The sequence below is a fragment of the Vicugna pacos genome, chromosome 8 (assembly GCF_048564905.1).
Source record: "Vicugna pacos chromosome 8, VicPac4, whole genome shotgun sequence".
Lineage (NCBI taxonomy): Eukaryota > Metazoa > Chordata > Mammalia > Artiodactyla > Camelidae > Vicugna > Vicugna pacos.
Genome location: NC_132994.1, coordinates 12,088,603 through 12,110,637, shown reverse-complemented (window position 1 = coordinate 12,110,637; position 22,035 = coordinate 12,088,603). Strand labels below are relative to the sequence as shown.

At 38.4% G+C, this 22,035-nt stretch overlaps 1 protein-coding gene across 1 annotated transcript in view; it reads right to left on the bottom strand.

Annotated features, from left to right (window-relative positions):
• Window positions 1-2,598: 2,598 nt before the first annotated feature.
• The window catches only part of SH3BGRL2 (SH3 domain binding glutamate rich protein like 2), a 59,940-nt gene continuing 40,503 nt past the window's right edge, over window positions 2,599-22,035 (bottom strand). Inside the window, exons 3-4 of the mRNA XM_072965529.1 lie at window positions 8,574-8,654; window positions 2,599-5,604 (exon numbers count right to left, since the gene is read on the bottom strand). Of these exons, the coding sequence (XP_072821630.1) occupies window positions 5,593-5,604; window positions 8,574-8,654 (93 nt within the window). The 3' untranslated portion in view covers window positions 2,599-5,592. The remainder of the gene's footprint in view (window positions 5,605-8,573; window positions 8,655-22,035) is intronic.

The window sequence follows — 22,035 nt, the reverse complement described above, 5'->3', positions numbered from 1 at the left end:
ATATACGAACACAGAGTCTATGTAAAGTTTATCTTTGGTATTTCTACCAAATAACTGGGATTGAGGAGTCTTAAACTACTTCAAAGAAGAAGCCTTTCTAGATCATAGAGAAGTTTCCAAAGTACATCTTCACTTGGCTGATATGCTGACAAGGTGAAAATAAACACACAATAAGAACATACAATACACACATTTAACTTCTTTTTTTTTTTCCAAATGGGATAATGTTCCACATGCTTTTCATACTTCTGGAAAGAGCCTCAGAAGATTTTTCTACTCCAAATGTAGTTTCTCTCTACTTTACTAGTTAAGCATTAACCAATAAAAGGTAAGGATAAAGAACTTTTTAAAGTTAATAATTAAAAAACACAACACAGTAGAAAACATGGTAAAAGACATGAAGAAGGATTTCCAGGAAGAAACAGGGATTCCCATAATAAAACACAGTCATCTTAGTAGTAATCAAATATACACAAAATGAAACCACAATGAGATACTATTTTACACTCCCCAGTTTGGCAAAATTTTCAGTCCGACGATCCTGAACATCAGTGAGTATCTAGAGTACCAGAAATCCCAGAGCACCAGTGGGAGTTCAGTTGGTACAATTACTTTGGGGGCAAAAAACCATCCTAATCTAACCAGGTTGATGACACACTTTATTGTATGAAACAGCAAATCTCTTCGAGGTTTACATCTACTCTCGTGTATGTGCACCAGAGATCACATAAAACAATGTTCATAGCAACATTTCCTTTTTCTATTTCAAAGCAAGATGTCCCTCAATATCTAGCAACAGGAGAAGGGTAATTTTATGACATATTCATCCAGTGAAATAACACTTAGCAGTAAAAATAAACTAGGGTACCTGTTTCAAAATGATTATGTCAAAATGCAATAAACATAAAAAGTAACAGAAGAATACAGTTTAATTTCATATAAAAACCAATAAAATTTGTTTTTGAGGACACGTACATAGAGACAAAATAATAAATAAAGGCTACAGTCAACACAGCGCTCAGGAGAGGGGCTCCCGCTAGCAAACAGGGGTGGGAATACGGTCAAGGAAGAGCACACGGTGCCTCAAAGGTAAGACAAGAAGCTGGTGGGAGACACGTGAGGGTTTGTTACTCATTCTGTCAGTGTGTCTCTTACATATAATGTGTGTGTGCATGTTTATTCCATTGCTTGTGAGAAATAATTTTAAAAATTGGGATGGTTGTAACAAACAAATGAAAAGATTATCCAACATGTTTCAGATGGCAAAGCATCGCCCAGAGTGCTGTGAACTTACCTCTTTCTCTCATTCACCGCCAGCTGTAATTGCTGCTTCCGCTTCTCTGGTTCTCTCCTCCTTGATGGCACAGACCACTGTCCTGCTCAGACGGTACCCATCACATTCCAGGGGCTCAACACATGCAGATTAAAGGAAGGCAGCTATGCTCACCACTATACCACCAACGCTGCACCATGCTGATTAAAGGGATGCCCAAACTGACCTGACTTGACCTGCATTTCTAGAAAACCAGGAAAACTTTGAAAATCTGAGTTACCAGTGGGTAAGGATGATTTGGCTCACCTGCTTTCATGATGTAGTGCATTTCTGGAAACTTACAGCCTATTCTCTCTCTCTCTTTTTTTTTAAATTAAGACTTTATTTTTTTAGAGCAGCAAAATTGCACGGGAAAATACAGAGCTTTCTCATATATTCCCTATCCCCATACATGGATAGCCTTCTCCATTATCAACATCCCTCCTCTGAGTGCTACACTTGTTACAACTGATGAACGTTCATGGACACATCATAATCACCTCAAGCCCACAGTTTACGTTAGGGTTCACTCTTGGTGTGGTACATTCTATTAGTTTGGACAAACGTATAATGACATGCACTCATTGTTATGGTATTCTGCCTTAAAATCTGTGCTCCACCTGCCCTAAATAAAAGAAATCAATCTGAAATGGCTACATACTGAATGATTCCAACTAATATGACATTTTGGAAAAGACAAAATTATGGCGATAGTAAAAAAATCAGTGGTTACCAGCCTATTCTCTCTTACCACCTCCTTCACCCTCCCTAAGCTTGGTGCTGAAGGTTGGAAGTAGTTCAGTGATGAGATCAACCTCAGACACTGCCTTCCAGAAATGTGTCCTGCCTTCAGAGGTGGCTGCATCAAAGGGGGCCCTGCTATTAAGGGTTGTGGCCACACTGCACTTTCTTCTGCACTGAATTAGGGGACCAGATTCACAGCCCGTGGCTTCAGGGTACTCACAAAACCAGTCATCTTTTGAACCAGTCAAGGGAGGAGTGATTGATTTAATGCCATCCTAGGTCCTGGTCACTGCCTGAGATGATTCTGCAGTCCCCTTCCAACACACACACACACACACACACACGAAACCACATGTGTGTCTCCTCCAATGGTCAAATGATCTGTCTGCATTTTACAACTAATCTGCAGCTTTCAGGTACGGGGTTCATGATGGGAGCAGGAACACAGTATCCCAACCGAACAGGAAGGTTTCAACCAAACACAGAACTAAAATTAGAAAAGGAGTAAGAAATGGAAGGGAACAAGCATTCCATTTTCAGAATAGGTGTTTTCTGGAATTTATTCCTCTTTAATGCTGAATATAAAATCTGAGATTTCACCAATGTCTTGAGAGACAAATGCACACAAATTGAAATCTAGAAACAATAATTATGCAGATCAAAGTGGGCCCTGACACTTTAGAAAAGATGTTAAATGAAAAGCATTTCTAGAAAAAGCAAAACCCTAGATAGCAAAATCAAATAAAAGACAAAACAAAACAAAACAGAAAGAGGCTTTGGTACCTTTCAACAACAGAAGACAAAAATAAATTTAGTGCATTATTAAATTCATGTAATATAAAAACATCTATGTGGGAGTGTTGCATAAATCTATAAAACAGAAACAAATCTAAAATGTATTAGAGCCTGAGAGAAAAAAAATCTTCCTTTTCACCTCTGATTTTAACAGAATACCAGAATTTGGAAAAACAAGTACTTCCCCAACTAAATTTTCTTCCAGTCTGCATACACCTTAGCAGGATGGCACTCTGTTTTATCTGAGTTTAAAATGGCATAATTTGATTTTGAGCAGCACATTTTCTTTGCCCCAATAAGCGTACTCCAAGAAACAAAAATTCTGTATTGAAATGCTCTTAGTATTACATGTATGTCTGCCGTTCCCATTCACCTCTTCCCGAGGTTTTTAAGACTGTGATGATTCAAACCTGAAGGCAGCTAGTTAAAGGAGGGAGGAAGAAAATCATTTCACGTCTGGAATCCAGCTGGTAAAACAGAACAAGGACATAATATTCTCTGAACACAGTGTGGTCCCAGAGGGCCATACCTCAGGACTCTGCAGAGCCTGGGTCCTGTAGGAAATACCCCACAATGTGCTTTGAGCTCATTCATAACAAGCGTGGTACCAGGTGAGGCTGGTCTCTCCTATGTCTTTGCTGAAGCAAAACTAAAAAAAAAAAAAAAAAAAAAATTGGGGTGGTGGGGTGGATGGTGTATACCTGTGGTAGTAATTTAGCACTGTATTCCTCTAGTCTCTTTAGGGGAATCATACTGGGCCTACTCTAACCAGAGCATTACAAAAGTTCTGAGGCCGGTCTGAGTAGCTTTGTCTAGCAAGTGTGGTATTGCCTGACCCCTCACCCCTAGAACTGAACTCACAGATTCAGCCTTCCCAAGTTGGTTCTTGGTGCTCACCACCAAGAGTAGACTAATGTTAAGTTAGAGCATTATAATATTAATTTTTTTAAATTGCTGTATCTTAAAAAGAAATTCTCAGTCTTATCAGACTTTACCATGATATCCAGTTCAAAAAAAAAAAAAAATCCTGGATAGTCCCTGGGATTGATCCAATAGAATTCGACCTGGATCTTATTTAATGCCAGCTAAGCAGTAATAGTCATACTTTCACAGCAGTTTTCCTTGGAGGGAAAATTGTGGATCCTGTATCTGTATCCAGTCAATCAGGAGTCGGTGGCAGGCTTTTCTTCCAGTTGTAGTCCTGGGCTGCAGATTTTGGCGTTAGCAATCAATAAGTTCTTTAGTCCACACTCAGCAAGTTGGAAGGAGACAGAACACGGGTGACAGTGACTTAAGTCTTCTGTTCTTTAAATTTCTTACAAAATTCCTGCTCAGAATCTAAACGGCAAAGTTCAGCATCAGGACGCGGAGAACAGCAGAACTTAGGCAGCCCTCTGAGTTTATCCTAGTCAAGACTATTCCCAGGTTTGGCAACTAGAAACTCTAAAAAAATGCATAAGCAGGGACAAGGATGCACAGAAGTAGTCTCTGCCCTGATGAAGTAGACACATTCAGTGTTTATCAGCACCCACTCCAAAGAGAGGAGAGATTTCATGTGCCAAGTACAATTCAGAGTTACTCTCTGATAGCCCCTTTCTTGTATGCTCTGCTCTAAAAAATCACTAGTGTTCAAATGCGGAATGAGAACACGTTACTCTGAAAATCTGGGACTGTGTACTGGCCAGAAATATAAGCTGGTAAATTTAGAGAACCAATGAAGAATCAAGGGGAAAAAATTAACGTGTACAGCCATATTCATATCTTTTAATATGCCTCATCAAGGGTTCACAAAATACATCTAACCGAGATCTCCCTTTCTCAAAAAATATAATCCTTTCACAAAATAGAATAAGCAGCTGTTAGTCAGGGGAGCTACATTTAAAAATATATGTGCACTTTAGCATAAATCAGTTGCTAGAGCTGAAATGTCTTCAGATATGAGTCAGATAATTTCCCTATAAATTTACTATCTAATGAGTGCACCTCTTTAAATATATCTTTTAAGCAATCTTAATGCCTTAGGTGAAACTTTCCCCTTGCAAGAGATAAAGAAGCATATCTTTTTCAAAATAGCAATCATTTTCATCCTTGTAACTTGGTTCTAATCACACATTGTTGCAATGATTTCTGGGAACATCTGTAGGAGCTGAGGGGATTTATGGGGTTGAGAATTTCCATTACCAAAAGGAGGCTAGAACATCTAATTCTTTCTACAGTTACTACAAAGCACTGGAAAGTGATGCTTGTGATTCTGCAGCAAAAATCTTCTGCCCTTTGTCAACCAACGCTGCTCTTTTTTTCTTTCTGATCAAAATATTCTAAGAGCCCGAAGACTAATTTCAAGGACACCATCCAGGCAGCTTAAAGAGAAGCAGGTCTGGGCAATACTGGTGTCAACTACAACCCAGGGCAGAGTAACATTTTCTCTCTGATGGTGCCACCCCCTTATCTCTCAGCCCTTCAGGAAGCACACCGGTAACAGGCTACAGGACCTCTGGGGAAGTGAGGCAACCGCAGGCAATTCGGAAAATAAGAAAAAACCCACCACAGTCCTGATTTGGTTTAAAGCAATCATGCAATCCCGTTACACCCATGTCTTCCCCAAACACCTTTTCCATGGCAAGCAAAGTTACTGGTAATGCATGTGGCTTTTGTCACAGTGATGCATTAGGTAAGCAGGTGTGTGCTGAGTACCAGGGGGTGCTCCGAAATGCATCTCTGTCATCTTCTACGTGTCTTCACTAAGGTTCTGCCTAGTTATTAAAAAAAAAAAAAAGCCAGTTATTGCATTGTGTTGACAAGAAAATTCACCCCGGCAGTGATATTTTGAATGTCAGGAACCGAGATGCTGGAAATCACAATACATCACTCCCATGTGATTGATAAGAGCAAATCCTGGGTTTCAGGATCAGAGCCCAGATTTAAATCACACCCACCCAATCTGCCAAATATAAACGTAGAAAGAAAGCCACATGTTTTCAACAGTTGCTGAAACTCCTCTCAGAAGGCTTGATCCACGCACACCTGGGTGAGTGGGTGGGCGGGGTTACCTCACTCAGGGGCAACAGCACCTGTATGGCCATACCTTTGGTAAACAGCTGATACCCAGGTCCCCCAGGTGCCACCATGGTTCAACCACTGAAGGCTGAGCTCCGGCATGGGGGTGGGCTGGGCTGGGGGCCTCCTAGACGCGCTCCCGCCTGCGGTGGCCAGTGCCCAGGGTTTACTGGTTGCTACGTATTTTTAATACCCCCCCCTGAATGGCAGAGGTCCAAAAACAGAAACCTCCTCTTCAGCTCTGCTTTGAGTCCATTAAAATAACAAACTGCATGATTTTCTACCTGGAAATTATTGCTGAAAAGGTCTTCTTTCCTCTTAGGGAGGTACCACAGTGGGCCAGTTATAGGTGACTGTGTCCCCCGCCCCACCCCACCCCCAGGGTTTCATCACCTTCAACTTTTGGAGGAAAGTGGGAAATCTGTATTTTAAATATCAGCAACCCACTTGAATTCTTTAAGAGTCTGTGCAGGACAAACACAGCCAGAGCCAGCGTGGCCGGCAGCCCACTGTCCTGTGACCTCCTGCCTCGCCCACCCATCCAACTGCCCAGGGTCAACATGCCACCCGTGCTGGTTGGGCCCGTGAACATTCTTTTCCTGCGGAGTTTCTTCTCTCTCCTCACTGTATAAGAGCAATTGCAAATGATAATGGTGTTTTTATACGTCCCCAGCAGGCTTTTGAGCCGTGTGTGTGTGTGTGTGTGTGTGTGTGAGAACTGCAGAGAGAACAGGAAAGGAGATGAGAAAGGGTGGGGGGCTTCATCCTTTCGTACTTTACCCCCGGGCGCGATCCATCTAGGGCCCAGAGTGTAGACGGGGTAATGAATGACTGCCGAGGTACAAAATAAGCAACAAGAAAGGAGGGACATGTGAATTGCTCTTCCAGATATTTTCACTTCTCACCTATGATAATGAAATATGAGCAGCAATTAACCCTGGAGCCCCTGAGTAGTTTGGGGTGGGGGGTGTGGCATGAACACGGCACCGTGGCCTTCCACTCTGGGTCCCTGGGTTCCTCCTCAGGTGTGACTGACTCAGGAGCCTGAAAATGGTGAGCTGAATGGGTCGGGGGGCCCAGAGCCCTCCCTGCCTTTGGAATGGTCCCCTGAAATCATGAAACCTCAATGGCGTCAAGACCAACTTTCATCCCAGGACCACGAGTTGTGCGAGAATGCAGATTTTGCAGATAGTGGGTTTCCTGAGAAAGTTCTGACAGAATAAATATTTTCAAAGAGAAAAAAAGTCAGCCCGCAGAGTCTCTAAGGGATCTACATCTTCAGGGAAAATGAGAGCAGAGATGGTAAACACGCAGTATTTTTCAAAGGGTTTTGTGTAGACACTGATGTCTGCTGGATTTAAGCACCCACCAGACTACTTCTACTCCAGTTTCTTCCCCAGTTCTTTGAAGATAAATCTGGATTGTTTAATATCTTTGCATATGATAAACATGTTATAAAAATACTATCATTTTCCTAACAAGTATTCCAATGTTCCATCTTTATAAAAATAGTTTTAAGAGCCTTTAAAATATTTTCTGTGTGGGCTTTGCCTCTGTTTAAAACATGTGCACAGAAACCACCCACGGCCATCTGTGGACTTACTGATGTAAAACAAAGCAAGATTTCACATCGGCGAGGAACTACAGGTGCCAGGGTATAATTTATATCATTGATCGTCACTGCCTTCCTCCCACAGGTGTTCCAGAAATGGTACAAATCCCGGGTAGCCTCAAAAGACCTATTACTTACAGACATCAAAGTTCCCAGTAATGTACTTTCATTTCATATTAGTGTTAAAAACAGACGCTTTAGAATTCAGTCTTAATCTGAATTCTAAAGCGTCTTAATTCTTAATCAAAACCTCAACTGCTATGGATATAAAGATTTCAAGGAAATACAGCAAAAATGTTTATGTGGTTTTCTCTGGGTAGTAGAATAATAGATGATTTAAAATTTTTTCTACTTTGTACTTTTTTTTCTAGGCTACTTTCATAATCAGAAAAAAATAATATTTTTAAAGGGGAAGTAAGACTCAAAATATTACCTTATTTAATAAAGAAATGCTAAAGTTTATTTTGAAAGTGAATCCACCTGCTTTACAAAGTTGCAATAGTACATATCATTTATAGGTCTAAATATTAGAAAAGCTTGCGGCTTTTATGTTCCCTAAAAGACATATGACAATAAAGTGGCTTCAAGAACATTTTGGTTAGTTTAGGAACTCAGGCATTTTTTTTCAAGGTTGACCATTTGTTCTTGCAAACCATCTCCTTTCCAATGTAAGTGACTTAAAACGTGCAAAAGACCTTAAAAATTTGGCTTTAGTTCTGCTAGTTCAAAAAAAGTAACGTGAACTTGCACTTTAAAATAAAAAGCACCTATTACTTTTTTGCACCTTAAATTTTTCTCGGAAGAGGGGGGTATAAATTATAAGTAAACCAAATTATCAATAAATAAAAATAAACTTCAATATACAGCAACAATTAAAAATGGGACAGGAAAAAACCTGGCTGCTTTGTGTGTTTTTACCCTGGGCAGTCCCAGTTGTGCATTTGAGAAAGCAAAAGCTAAACAGTTAGGAGACTATGTATGCATTCCTTCAACCTCAATTCCTAAGAACAATTCAAGAAAGAGAAATTTTAAAACAAGAAAAGATTTACCTACCTTTGATGCCAACTGTGATTTTAGGCCTAAGAATGAAAAGACAGTGTTGCTTTCCTTTGATTCAAAAAAACTGTCATAGTCCTAGAAAAGAGGAGAAAAGAAACAAAAAGCAAACAATCACCTTTGTCTTTGGTGCTTTTGATAAATTCTTTCTGTAAATAAAAAATGTACCACTGCTCCATCCAGGCCAGGGGAAAACTACAAGAATCTACTGGCTTTGCTCTGCTTGAGCCTAAACATGCCGGCCTGATGATGAAAGTAACGAATTTTTAATCCTAAACCTGTGACAGATTAAAACGTAAAACCCTGACGACAGAAATGAAATCAGAACACGCACCCTCCTCCATGTGTCAAACTAACATTCATTTGTGTGGAATCACCCTGACCTAAGATTTCACTCAAGCACTTCAATATGGAAGGCTGCCTCCCAATTCCACTCTTGATATTTTGTTATCTAGAGCTTTGGAAAAAAAAAAAATCCCAGAGTAAACAGAAAAGCCGTAAAGCTCTCCGTGTGTCAATACACGTGCTTCGATGCTGCTTTTGAAGTTTTCCACATTCTTTGCGAGTGTGTCTTCAGAGAGAATAAAAAGATCAAATAAAAACTAGAGGAAACTATATTCTCTATAACATTTATCTTTGCCTCTGACACAGAATCACTCTTCTTTTTCTGCTGTCATGAGAGAAGCCATTGAGAAATTCTGGTCAATATGTTCATTAGCTGTTTTCTTCTCAAAAGTTTGCATGTATAATACTACATAGTTTCTAAGATGATATAAAGCAGTTTTAAAATTTGATAGAAGTCCCTGTAATAACTTTATGCAGAGGCTGAATATTGTAGGCAGACAATGGCCAGAATCATTTTTAGGCATCTGCCCTGTGTTGGGTGCCTTACAATCAGCATGTCGTTTAATGCCCATGATAGCCCACCAGAGTAGAGACTGGCTCAGAGCAAGAAATGTTGCCCAAGTCTGCCAGCCGATATGTGAGAGAGCTGAGATTTGGGCCGAAGCATCACTGGTGTTGAAATCAACACTTTTTGGATTCTATGATGCTTCTTGCCCAAGAGGAAACCAGGTACAGGGCACCCCGTATACAGGAGTCACCAAGCCCTGATGAACCTACTGCTGAGCTGAGTCAATGGCATTACAAGTACTTTTGAAACCTGTCCAGGAATCTAAATAAGAGCTGATGATGTAGAGTGGACATCTGCTTCTTGCAAAGCATTGCCTCTGCTGATGAAAAATTTTTGAATTATTGGATTTTGTGCAGACTCTCTCGTCAGAGTGCAAGAGTCTCATGTGGTTTGAGGGCAGCTTGGTTTTGGTTCCCGGTCATCTCAGCCTCAGGCCTCACATAGCTGTTCCTTCTGCAGAGCTTCAAAGGGTCCCTCCTGCTGTCATTCAGATCAGCTGTCAGGCAGTCACCCCCAGAGAGAAGACTTCCCTGACCCTGCCAGGAAGGGGCAACACATCCGAAGAGGGAGACTCAGGGAAGACCTCCTTGGAAAGTGGAGTTTCAAGCTGAAATCTGAAGAATCAAAAGAGTTGGCCAAGTTAAGTGTTGGGAAAGGAGCGTGTGGGACAGGGAACAGCATGAGTAAAGTGGGGCCAGGTTTGAAAGGGATCAGCATATGCCAGACTTCGTAAACCAAGAAAAAGATTTTGAATTTTATCTTAAGTACAAAAGGGAATTGTATCTGGATTCTGAGCAAGGGAGCAGAATGATCTATTTCCTTTAAGAAAATACCAATGTTGACTGTGTAGAAAGTGGCTCAGAGAGAGGGCAGCAAGAAGGGAAGTGGGGAGAAAGATCAGGAGGAGTACCCGCTTCTGTGGTCATTCAGGTAGGAGATGGTGGCAGCCAAAGCCAGAGTGATGGTAATAAAGGTGGAGAGGAATGGATTGGAGAGAGAGTTTGGAGGAAGAATTGATCACACTAAATTGTGGAATTGGTGCAGAGGGCTGGGGAGAATTAAGAATTAAAGCAGCTCTCATACAATTCAACAACAAAAGAACAAACAACCCAATTTAAAAAAAGGGCAGAAGACCTGAATAGACATTTTTTCCAAAGGAGACATGCAGATGGCCAACAGGCACATGAAAAGATGCTGAACATTGCAAATCACCAGCGAAATGCAAATCAAAACCACAATGAGATAATCCACACCTGTCAGAATGTCTATCATCAAAAAGACCACAAACAACAAATGCTGGCGAGGATGTGGAGAAAAGGGACCTCTTGTACACTGTTGGTGGAAATGTAAATTGGTGCTACCACTGTGGAAAATAGTAGGGTGGTTCTGCAAAAAACTAAAAACGGAACTACCACATGATCCAGCAATTCCACCCCTGGGTGCATGTCTGAAGAAAATGTTAGTTCAAAAAGATACATGTACCCCAATGTTCATAGCATTATTTAATAATAGCCAAAAGATGGAAGCAATCCAAGTGTCCATCAACAGATGAATGGATAAAGAAGATGTGGTGTATATATATAAATGGAACACTACTCAGCCATAAACAAGAATGAAAGTTTGCCATTTGCCTCAACACAGATGGACTGGGAGGGTATTATGCTTAGTGAAATAAATCAGACTCAAAAAAACAAATACTGTATGATATCACTTAAGAGTATAATCTAAGAATACAACAAACTAATTAATATAACAAAAAAGAAACAGACTCACAGATATAGAGAACAAACTAGTGGTTGCCATTAGAGAAAGGAAAGGTGATAGGGGTGGGGGACTAAGAGGTACAAACCACTATTTATAAAATAAATAACTTTTTACAGGATATATTGTACAGCATGGGAATATAGCCAATATTTTATAATAACTATAAATAGAGTATAACCTTTAAAAATTATGAATCACTATGTTGTACACCTGAAACATATATAATATTATAAATCAACTATACCTCAACTTAAAAAAGCATTTTGGGTAAAAAAAATTAAAAAGAATTAAAGTAGCTTTCTGAACTTTGTGACTTGATGGAAAAGGCCAGAGAAAAAGCAGGTTTGAGGGTAAGGCTGGAGTTGAGTTTCAAAACGTTAAGTTTGAGAAATTGTATGAGATGTGAAGAAGATATCACCTGGGCAGTTGGGGGTTCCAAGTGACTCTAGGGTATTACAGATTTCATAGAATTTTATGGAAAAGTTGGCAATTTTTTATAAGGAAAACTATGTCACAAATAATACAGGTCTCAATCTGATGGACAATTTAGGCAAAATCCCAAGAACTGAGAATGTTGTTACTAATATTCTTCATAACAAAGATAGTTCCAAATAGTTGAGTAGCAATTCACTCATCTGGGTTCAAGAAATAATCCTGTTGGACACATACTTTCTCTACCTGATCATATGTGGCTTATGTTCTACTTGGTAACAGGAGGAAGAGGGCTAAACTGTAGCCAGGTGGTCTCCCCCTTGTAGATACCCACCATATAAAAAATCGGTGTACTTGTTTGTTTCTCTTTGTACATATTCTGCCACTACTCGGTGTACATTCTTTCCCTAGGGAATGCCATTCACAGCCATGGCCCTAATTAACTTATATCTCTAACTCTTACTTTTCTTCTCAATTCCAGTTCCATAAGCAACTAACTGTTCATAGACTCAAACATGATGGATCTAAATCACAATTCATGATCTTCCTTCCACCCCGCAAGCTGGACCTCTCAGAAAAATGGCACTACTATCTCATGGGCTAGACCAGTCAGAAATCAAGGCATCACAGGACTCCTCCTTCCCTCAACCAATAACTATCTTACACATCCCTTTAAACTCTCTATTTTTCTACATTGGTCTCATCGCCTTAATTCAAGCTAGACTTCCGCAGTAGCACCTCAATTCATCAACCCTTCTCAGTCTAACCTGTTTCCCTCCAATAATTCTCAAGCAAGGACAGACTGATCTTTCATGATTGCCAATTTGATCATATCACCCTCGGCTCAAATCCTTTCTTTCAAGATTTCTCATTGCTTGTACAATGCAAATTAAAATTCTTATTACGACATAAGAGGTGCTATAAGGTCTGACTTAGACAAGGTAGGGAAGAAGAGAGGTCTTGTCCTTCCACCTATACCAACATCTACATCTGGTTCACAGATTCATTTCTGGGAAACCCAGTGGCCTACATGCTCAGAGAACTGGAGATGTGATGTCCAACGATCTACTATCCGAGTTATGACCCTGATCAACTCATTTCACCTCCTTGGACTGTTTCTTCTTTTCTGTATCAGATACCACCAAAGTTCCTTGAAGCTCCAGAATTCTATAAAATGATGGAGCACTCAGGGGAGTGGCTCTTAACTGGGTTGTTAGCTGTGTCCAGATGTAAAGTCCAGCCTATGTATTCCTGTTGCTAGACACCTCTTTGAGGAGTTTACCCCTCTCGGAATAGGAAGCATGTTTAACTGAACAAGAAAGAGAAGAGACAATAGTGAGAGAAAAAAATTGAGGACTAGTGACTTAGTCATCAAAATGCTGTCCCTGTTCTTGAATTCTGAAAGGACTTTACCTGTTTCTACTTGATTAATAATCTCTGATGTCAGTGTGAAATGCAAGGAGTGAAAAAATAGAATAATGTAAGACATTGAAAAAAGAGTGTCTGACTCAATCACTGTGGCGTGAATTTTAAAGACTGAAGTGTGAACATGAAAATACAGTGCTTGCAAAAGATCAAAAGGCAGGTTACAATGAGACTTAATATGTATAATTCAGATTTCAGTGTTCATATTAAAAACCTTAATCTCAAAATGATTACAATTCTCCAAATCACAAAACTAGAAATAAGGTCAACTCTCACAAGCAAATTTCATATATACAAAACAAGATGTAAAATATATACATGTAGAGAAGATATGTAACATTAAAAACTTAAAACATTAGAAAATTAAAACCCATTTAACTAACATTGACCCAAAACTGTTCTCATCAATGTTAGTCACCCACAAAGGTATTGAGAAATGTCAGATATTTAGAAATCTCAGAATGGCAACATTTCTTATTTATATAAAAAAAATTCTCTTGAGCTGTATTTCTGTCATAAAAGTTATAACCATTATTTTAATTTTATGAACCTTTAACTCAATGCCACATCACTACAGGCAGGAGACTTCCAACCTGAATATTGAATTGGATCCTCCCAACAGTTAAGCAATTGTCACTTAAGGTAATTAACTCCTTCCAAAGTGACAAATACAAAACTTGGTAATTAACCTTAAAAGCAGAATAATTGAAAGGAAATCATTTTTAAGCGTCAGTGTTAGAACAGTACCTGACACACACCAGGCAATGTGGAGGGATGAGCAGTGTTTGCGAATTAATGACGGACCTGCTACGTTTGTAGGTCATCTTATGCTAGTAACGTAATTTGAGTAAATTCCATTTCTGCTCTAATATTTACAGATTTTAAAGCATTATATAAAAGTTATACTTTCTGACATAACAAAGTTTTGAATGGCCTAATGAATCTCAAAGTGTAAGAGGTTAAATTATTTTCTTTGTCATGTTTAGACAAAGAGTAGGTGATTTATCATTTAAGATCTCGGATTTCTTAACAGTTAATCCCTTCTTTTAGAGGATTAATCGATTATTTTAAATTATAAATTAAATGGTATGATGTTAAAGAATTTAAGTGTAGAAAGTGTTAGAAATTTTTTTATTTTCAGTTTTATTAGGTAGAATCGTTACAGTTTGACTGCACATATACAATATATTGCATGTAAATATATACACACAACATACTGCACATATTTTTAAATTCACACATATGTACTATTCATTGTTTCTAAGAAGTTTTAGAACCTTAGTTTTTTAAACTTACATAGTTATCAAAGGAATAAAGCCAACCACAAAATAAAAATTAATTCAGAAAGATACATACACCCACTATTAACAGCAACATTATTTATAACTGTCAAGATATGGAAGCATCCTAAGTGCATATCAAAAGATGAATGGATAAAGAAGATGCAGCATATATAAGTAATGGAATACAACTCACCCATAAGAAAGAAGGATATTTTGCAATTTGCAGCCCTTCATTCACTTTTTTCCCAGAAGTCTTAGAAATTTAAAAATCACCTCCTATTAAGATATAAGTTCTTATACTATGGCCTTAGGCATTCCCCAATAAAAGGGAAAAATCTGCTTTCTTATCAAGTTCACTTCACTTATCAGTCTTATTTAAAAAAAAAACATACTAAGGCTCATACTGCAAATGTCAAAAGCAGTGCATTTTAAAAATTCACTATGAAGTTTCTAAATAGGCTTGCTGAATTCCTTATAGTCAAAGACACTCTTTTTCAAATGTCTGTAAATACATGTCTGCAAATTGCACATTGTAAGACTTCCTGTAACTAAACAATCTAAGATCTGTTAACATCACCTTTGGAGAAGAATACAAACATAAAGCACATCCAAGAAAAAATCATTCAGTTTCAGAAGCTGGTAGGTCTTTACTACATTTAAAACAAAGGTGGAGAAAATTCACGTTGTTTCCAGTGATGACTGCTTATGAAAAGAAAAAAATTCTGGACTACGTCGATATCGGGATATGTATGTCAGTAACTGAGCACTGTTACTAATGGAGTATTTATCTAAATGCTGCCATTTTAAGAATAAAGCAAGCTTTAAAAAAAAAAGAACAGCTAAGCAGCTATTTAAAAGAAAAAGGAAAAAAAAAGTAAAGCTTCCATTATCTATACTTCTGTTTGCTTTTAAGTGAAAACCAACGTTAGAAGCATTTATAAGTTCATGATAAAATCTACAACAGGTACAGCCCACAATAGGCCCATTCTTCCACGGAGCTTACTTAAGGACATCACCCGACCGCTGCCATTAGACTATTCTGGACCAGACGAGCACTGGAGACAAAGGCCTGAAAGTTCTCTGCCCTTTTAGCGTTCCCTAAGAGAATGGCAAGGAAAACCCGCAGCAGCCACTCTGGAAAGCTGTATCCTTCCCACGCTAAGTCAACAGTTAAGTGACGGACCCACATTCTTTCTCCGTGCCACTGGCCTCTCCAAGCAGAAGGCTGCGGGGAACGAAAACAGCACGTGGCCCCCAAGGAAATGGTGGCAGCAACTGCTTCTAAATGAGCCACAGCAAATTTGGTTTACCCCAAAGAAGAAATTCTTTAAAAAAAACAAACACCTTGGTAAGACTAAAAGATTTACTGCTGCTGCTGCAAACAGGCAGAGACGCCTTCCTGAGATTTCTTTTAAGCCTGAGGGTTGCTTTTGAGCGGAATTTCTAGATTCAGTGGTTAAGGGTCGTTAACGCTATATTCTATTTTGTGAAATCCTGATATAGAAGGAAAAAATGGTTGACAGCTCCAGTCCTTGGAGGATATGTAAGATGGAGTTGTCTAAAACAGCTTCATTCAGCAATTTTGAGGCCAAATACCAAAAATATGAGTAAGCCCAGAGCTGGATTTAAAATTCCTCACTCGTGTTGAACATTTCTGACCATGACTAGTGTAAGATGGCAGAGGAAGCAAATTACATCTACCCAAGCACCCACTGAAACTGGATGGGAAAAATTTTTTTGCTAAACATAGGAAAAGCAACCAGCAATAACAATTTTAAGGAATACCCAGAGGATTAAGTGAAAAGGCTAAAATTAATTAAGAGAATCTCTTAAATAATCATATTTGTGTCATTCTTCTTTAAGCCACAGGAGTTTAGAAAAATAAAATTATATAACTCTTCCATGACCGCTCATGAAACTAAAGAGTTCTATAGACAGTAGGGTTTATATACTACTCAGCCATTAAAAAATTGTAAAATAATGCCATTTGCAGCAACATGGATGGACCGGAGATTGTCATTCTAAGTGAAGCAAGCCAGAAAGAGAAAGAAAAATACCATATAATATCACTATATGTGGAATCTAAAAAAAAAAAACCACGAACCAACTTATTTACGAAACAGAAACAGACTCACAGACATAGGAAACAAACTTATGGTTACTAGGTGGGGAAGGGATAAATTGGGAGTTTAAGATTTGCAGATACTAATATATGTAAAATAGATAAACAACAAGTTCATACTGTACAGCACAGGGTACTATATTCAATACCTTGTAGTAACTTATGGTGGAAAAGAATATGAAAATGAATATACGTATTTTCATGTATGACTGAAGCACTGTGCTGTACACCAGAAATTGACACAACATTGTAAACTGCTATACTTCAATAAAAATATATATATATACAAAAAAGAAAATAGTGTTTATGTTTATAACAATATAAATGTACTATATTTACATATTATATACTATAATAGCTATTATATTTACAGAAAAGAATGTAACTGTTACAAACATTTGCTATGCCGTGTGTGTGTGTGTGTGTGTGTGTGTGTGTGTAAATCAAAATGGGGGAGAAATGACAGAAGCTCTAAGAATGCAAATTTCTCATCTTCCAAAGAAAAAAGGTAAGTACCATCTAAATTTTAAAATCAAGTAATACAGATACTAGTATCTGATACACAGAGTGGCAATAACTTAAGAAAACCACAAACCAGTACCTCAAAAAAGAGGCTAGCTCTTGGGAATCTGGGGGAGGTCACTTACCAAGAAGGGCAGAGGAAAACTAACATTTCACTTTGGACCCTCCTGTCAACAGGCTTTATTGTCTTAACGCTGACATTAACATGGCCTTAGTGTTTTAAGAGTTTTGTTTTCTTTTCATTAACTTCAGCTGCATAAGGCTCAGTAAAGAGGAAAATTTTAACAAAAGGAAAACCGCCAGTTTAGATATTAGTTCAGATATACCACAAAACATGCAATTGGGGTGCCCTGAAACTGTCCAGATGAAGGTTTTCCATATTCAAAGCACAAGGCATTGTTTTTAAGGAAGACACGTCCCAGGGATTCATCACTGTAGAATATTGAGGCAAACATCTCAGTAAGGTGAAAAGAGAAGATTAAACATTTATAGACAGAAGAATAAAAACTAGGATTACACAGAAGAGAAAACCACAAGAGTATCTAATTAAATTGCTATGCTTCTGGGCATCCAGCAATCAGCAATAAAGAGGAACTGATACCACCCTTTCCCACTGCCCTTTCCTGGTATCTGAAAGGATGCCACATGAGATCATTTACGGTAAAGCATCTGAAGAAGATTCTCCTTGACTAGATAACTGATCTTTAAGACAGAAAACCTGGGAATACAGATTTTCAAATGCAGATCAAAAGTTTCCTAAGAAAATTCTACCTGTGGGGTGGGTAAGCTTCTAATAGAGGTGATTTCCCAAATAGATTTCATTGTAATCAGAAAAAAGGTTCAATAAGCTTGCTTTTGAGATATCTGGCTTCGAGTTTTATTAATCAACAGGAATGCGTGGACACAACATTGTAAAATGACTATAAACTCAATACAAAAAATATATAAAAAAAAAATCAACAGGAATGCGAATGCTCAGAATCTTGACAAAGTAAGACCCAACAGACTGGGTTAGCTACCTGCTCGGCCGAAAACATCCATGCAGCTATTCATCCATTCTGACAACCAATTTTTGTTAAGTATGTCCTAAGTTTCTAGTATTTTGATAGGTACCGGGTACTACGATAAATAAGCCACGGAGTCTGCGGAGGGTGAGCACAAGGAACTCAGACACTGCCTGAAGGCAAAGACATGGAAAAAATTTCTACAAGCTGAAAGTCGTAACAGGGTGATGACACACAGGTCTGCTGGGCGAGGAGGAAGGGGAGAAATAATCAGAGTCCTAGTTAATTAGAGAGAGTCAACAACAAGGCCTGTTTGAACTGAGTTTTGAGAGAAACAGGACAGAATTATGTAGGAGGTAAAAACCACAATATTTGGTAACCAAGAGGGTGAGGTGAGGAAAACGAGTGTGTGGTGATTTTCAGGGCTTTGCCTTAAGTCTCACATAAATGATGCAGCCATGACCTTACATAAATAACATCTATACTTTAGATAGACCGCATCTCCGGTGGATGATGAAAATCTTAGACTTTAACTATAATATGTAATTACTACAGACATTTCGACCATTTGGACTTTGATATAGGTCAAATTTCTGTCCATGACAATGTTCCACTCCATTCTGCCAGATTTTTATGAAGGAGACTTGGGGAAAAGCTAATCCTATGTCTCTCCAATGAGACCACTACAGAACCCCAGGAAGCAGAGGGAAATGCAAATGGACCGTGGAGAAGCCTGCAAGCCAAGCATGACATTTTTAAAGGGTAGGAAAACAAAACAAACAAAACCAAACAAAAATCGAACAAAAAAGAATATGCAGCAGAGAACTATGTGACCCAAAGCCTAAAGTATTAACCAGGTGGCACAACCCCTGATCTAGAGAATTAGAAGATATATTTTGAGACAGCCCCTGGAGATGTGAAATGTCTTTGGAGCCTTGTTTAATCTCAAAAATTCACGGAAATCAGATGTCCTGCCCCATAATACATCAATGTTTGTTTTGCTGTTAAAAAAAATACTATGTTTTGGAAAATCTTCCAGTCAAACGGCTGGTCTGGGTAGATGGGCAGTCTGTACTCATATGACTTTGGGCACCTCCAGGCCCTGAGAAACCAATTCTGGTTTTACCAGCAACACATACAGTAATTATTTCATTTTAACTCTTACTGGGTTTCACTAAGTGGCTTTTTCTCGATCTTGAACCCAGATTTTGAGGCCCCTGACAATAACCCTTCATATCTCGATGACAAAATATCCCCCCAAATTTCTGCTGTTTGACAGAGGACTCTCACAAAAGCAAGAAGAGTGGAATAGCCTAAAATGAGAACACATTTTCTATAATAAAATTCAATTTCATGCACTTTTCAGAACAGCTTGCCAGTTACAAACTATTGTTTCACGTGGCTAGAAACAAACCAAGTAGCCCATAGTGTGGGGGATGATTAAGTTAATTATAATAATCCACCCAGGGGAATAATATGCAAACTCTAAAAAATTAGTTTACAATGACATGGAAGCTATTTTTGTTAGAGAACAGAGCAGGGTACAAAGTGGAATACAGGATGGTCTTTTGCAGATTTTGGTAACCATGGAGAGTCCTGGAACTAAGATACTGACGGACAACTGTATATATGTGTATGTATATATACGAGTGTGTGTGTTGGGGGTGGTGTCTCTGTGTGTATAGAATCTTTTTAAAAATAAAATCATACGTATGAAGCAGGGATTTGTAACACTGATAAGGGAGCTGGTTCTTCAGCTTCAAAACATCCGCAAACACACTAAAATATATTATCGCAAGGCTGTCTTCTCAAAAGTCTTACATAAACACTGCACTTGGGAACATACATTTAGGTGCTCTTGTGGTGTGCTTCTGAATCTCCACCAATGGCTAGAAAATGCTAACACATCTCCTTGTTTCTTTTCATATTTAAGGAAGAAAAGGAGAGGAGACTCTGCCAAGGACCACTGCTGGTCACGCAGCCTTTCTGAGCCACCTGAAGGTCAGTCTAACCTATTTCTGGTCCACTTCAAGGCTCTAATTAACCAAGGTAGTACAGAGAAAGGCAGTAGTAGCTGGCCCCCAAATCATGACTTAAAACTAGTCTATAGCTTTAATGTACCTTTATTTGGTCAGCAATACCACATGCTTGGGTAGGTACAAATCTAACATTCTATAAGTATCATCTAAAAGTACAAAAAAAGTAATTCAATAGTTTTAAAACATAAATCATCTTATAAGTTGCTGCATGGAAACTGATCAAAAGGGTATTTTTCTATAAAAATAGTCTGCCATCTGTCTCTCAGCTGAGCTGTCCTCTCCTCCTTATGAGGGAGGACTTCACATGAGTACCTCCAGCCACACACTCCACCTCACTTCATCTCTCTCCCCACCTTCACCCAAAGCCCATTCTGAGTATTGGCATCCTCAGCCACGCATGCACTAGCTTGTCTTGATTATCTCAACAGTCACTGTGTTTTTCCCCCTTGATGGTGAATCCACAGACTGGTTAATATGACACCAATCAAATAAAACTTGGCTGCATTCCCATTTCCAACTTCCAGGTTTTTTTTTTTAAATAAAATGAAAGAATTAATAAATCAATTCAGCAAAGTAATGGGGCAAAAAACTAACATAAAAATCACTTGTATCTCTACACACTAATAATGAACAAGTAGAAAAGAAAATCAGGAAAATAATTCTATTTACAGTAGCATCAAAAAAACAAAAACAAAAAACTGAACTTAGAAATAAACCTAACTAAGGAGGTAAAAGGACTTGTACACTAAAAACTATAAAACATTGCTGAAAGAAATGAACAGATACACAAAAAAATGAAAAGACATCCTATGTTCATAGACTGGAAGACTTAATACTGTTAAGATGTCAGTGCTGCCCAGAGCAATCTAAAGACCCAACATAATCCCTATCAAAATCCTAATGGTGTTTTTTGCAGAAATAGAAAAAAAATCCTAAAATTCACACAGAATCTCAAGGAATCCCAAATACCCCCAAAAAGTTTGAAAAGGAACAAAGTTAAAGAAATCATACTTCTAATTTCAAAACATACAAAGTTACAGTAATCAAAACAGTGTGGTCCTGGCATGAAGACAGACATATAGAACAATGTAACAGAATAGACAGCCCCCTAAAATAAACCCTCATGTATATATGGTTGAGTGACCTTGAACAAAGGTGACAAGACCACTTGATGGGGAAAGCAGTCTCATAAACAAACAGTGTGGAAAAAACTAGATATCCACATGCAAAAGAATGAAGTTGGATCCTTATCTTACACCATATACAAAAATTAACTAAAAATGAATTAAAGACCTAAACATAAGACCTAAAACTATAAAATTCCTAAAAGAAAACATATGGGAAAAGCTATATTTGATGAGTAAAGATTTCCTGGATATGACTCCAAAAGCATAGGCAACAAAAGCAAAAACAGACCAATGGGACTACATCAAACTTAAAAACTTTTGTTCACCAAAGGATACAATCAATAGATTGAGAGGCAAACTAAGAATGGGAGAAAATACTTGCAAATTAGATATCTGATAAGGGGTTAACATGTACAAAGAACTCTTACAACTCAACAACAAAAAAGTCAAAAAACCCAATTAAAAACCAGGAAAATGACTTGAATAGGTATTTCTCCAAAGACAATACACAAACGGACAACATGCATAGGAGATGCTCAACATCACTATCAAAGAAATGCAAATCAAAACCACAGTGTAACATTGTAAACTGACTATACTGCAATAAAAAAAAAGTGGAACCCCCCTCCATAATAAGGTATCACCTCACACCCATGAGGATGGCTACTCTCAAAACAAAACAAACTAACAAAAAACCAAGAAAACAAGTGTTGGTGGGGATGTAGGGAAGTTAGAACTTTTGTGCACCTTTGGTGGGACTCCAAATGGTGCAACCACTATGGAACACAAAAAATTGGGAATAGAACTACCATACGACGCAGCAACCCC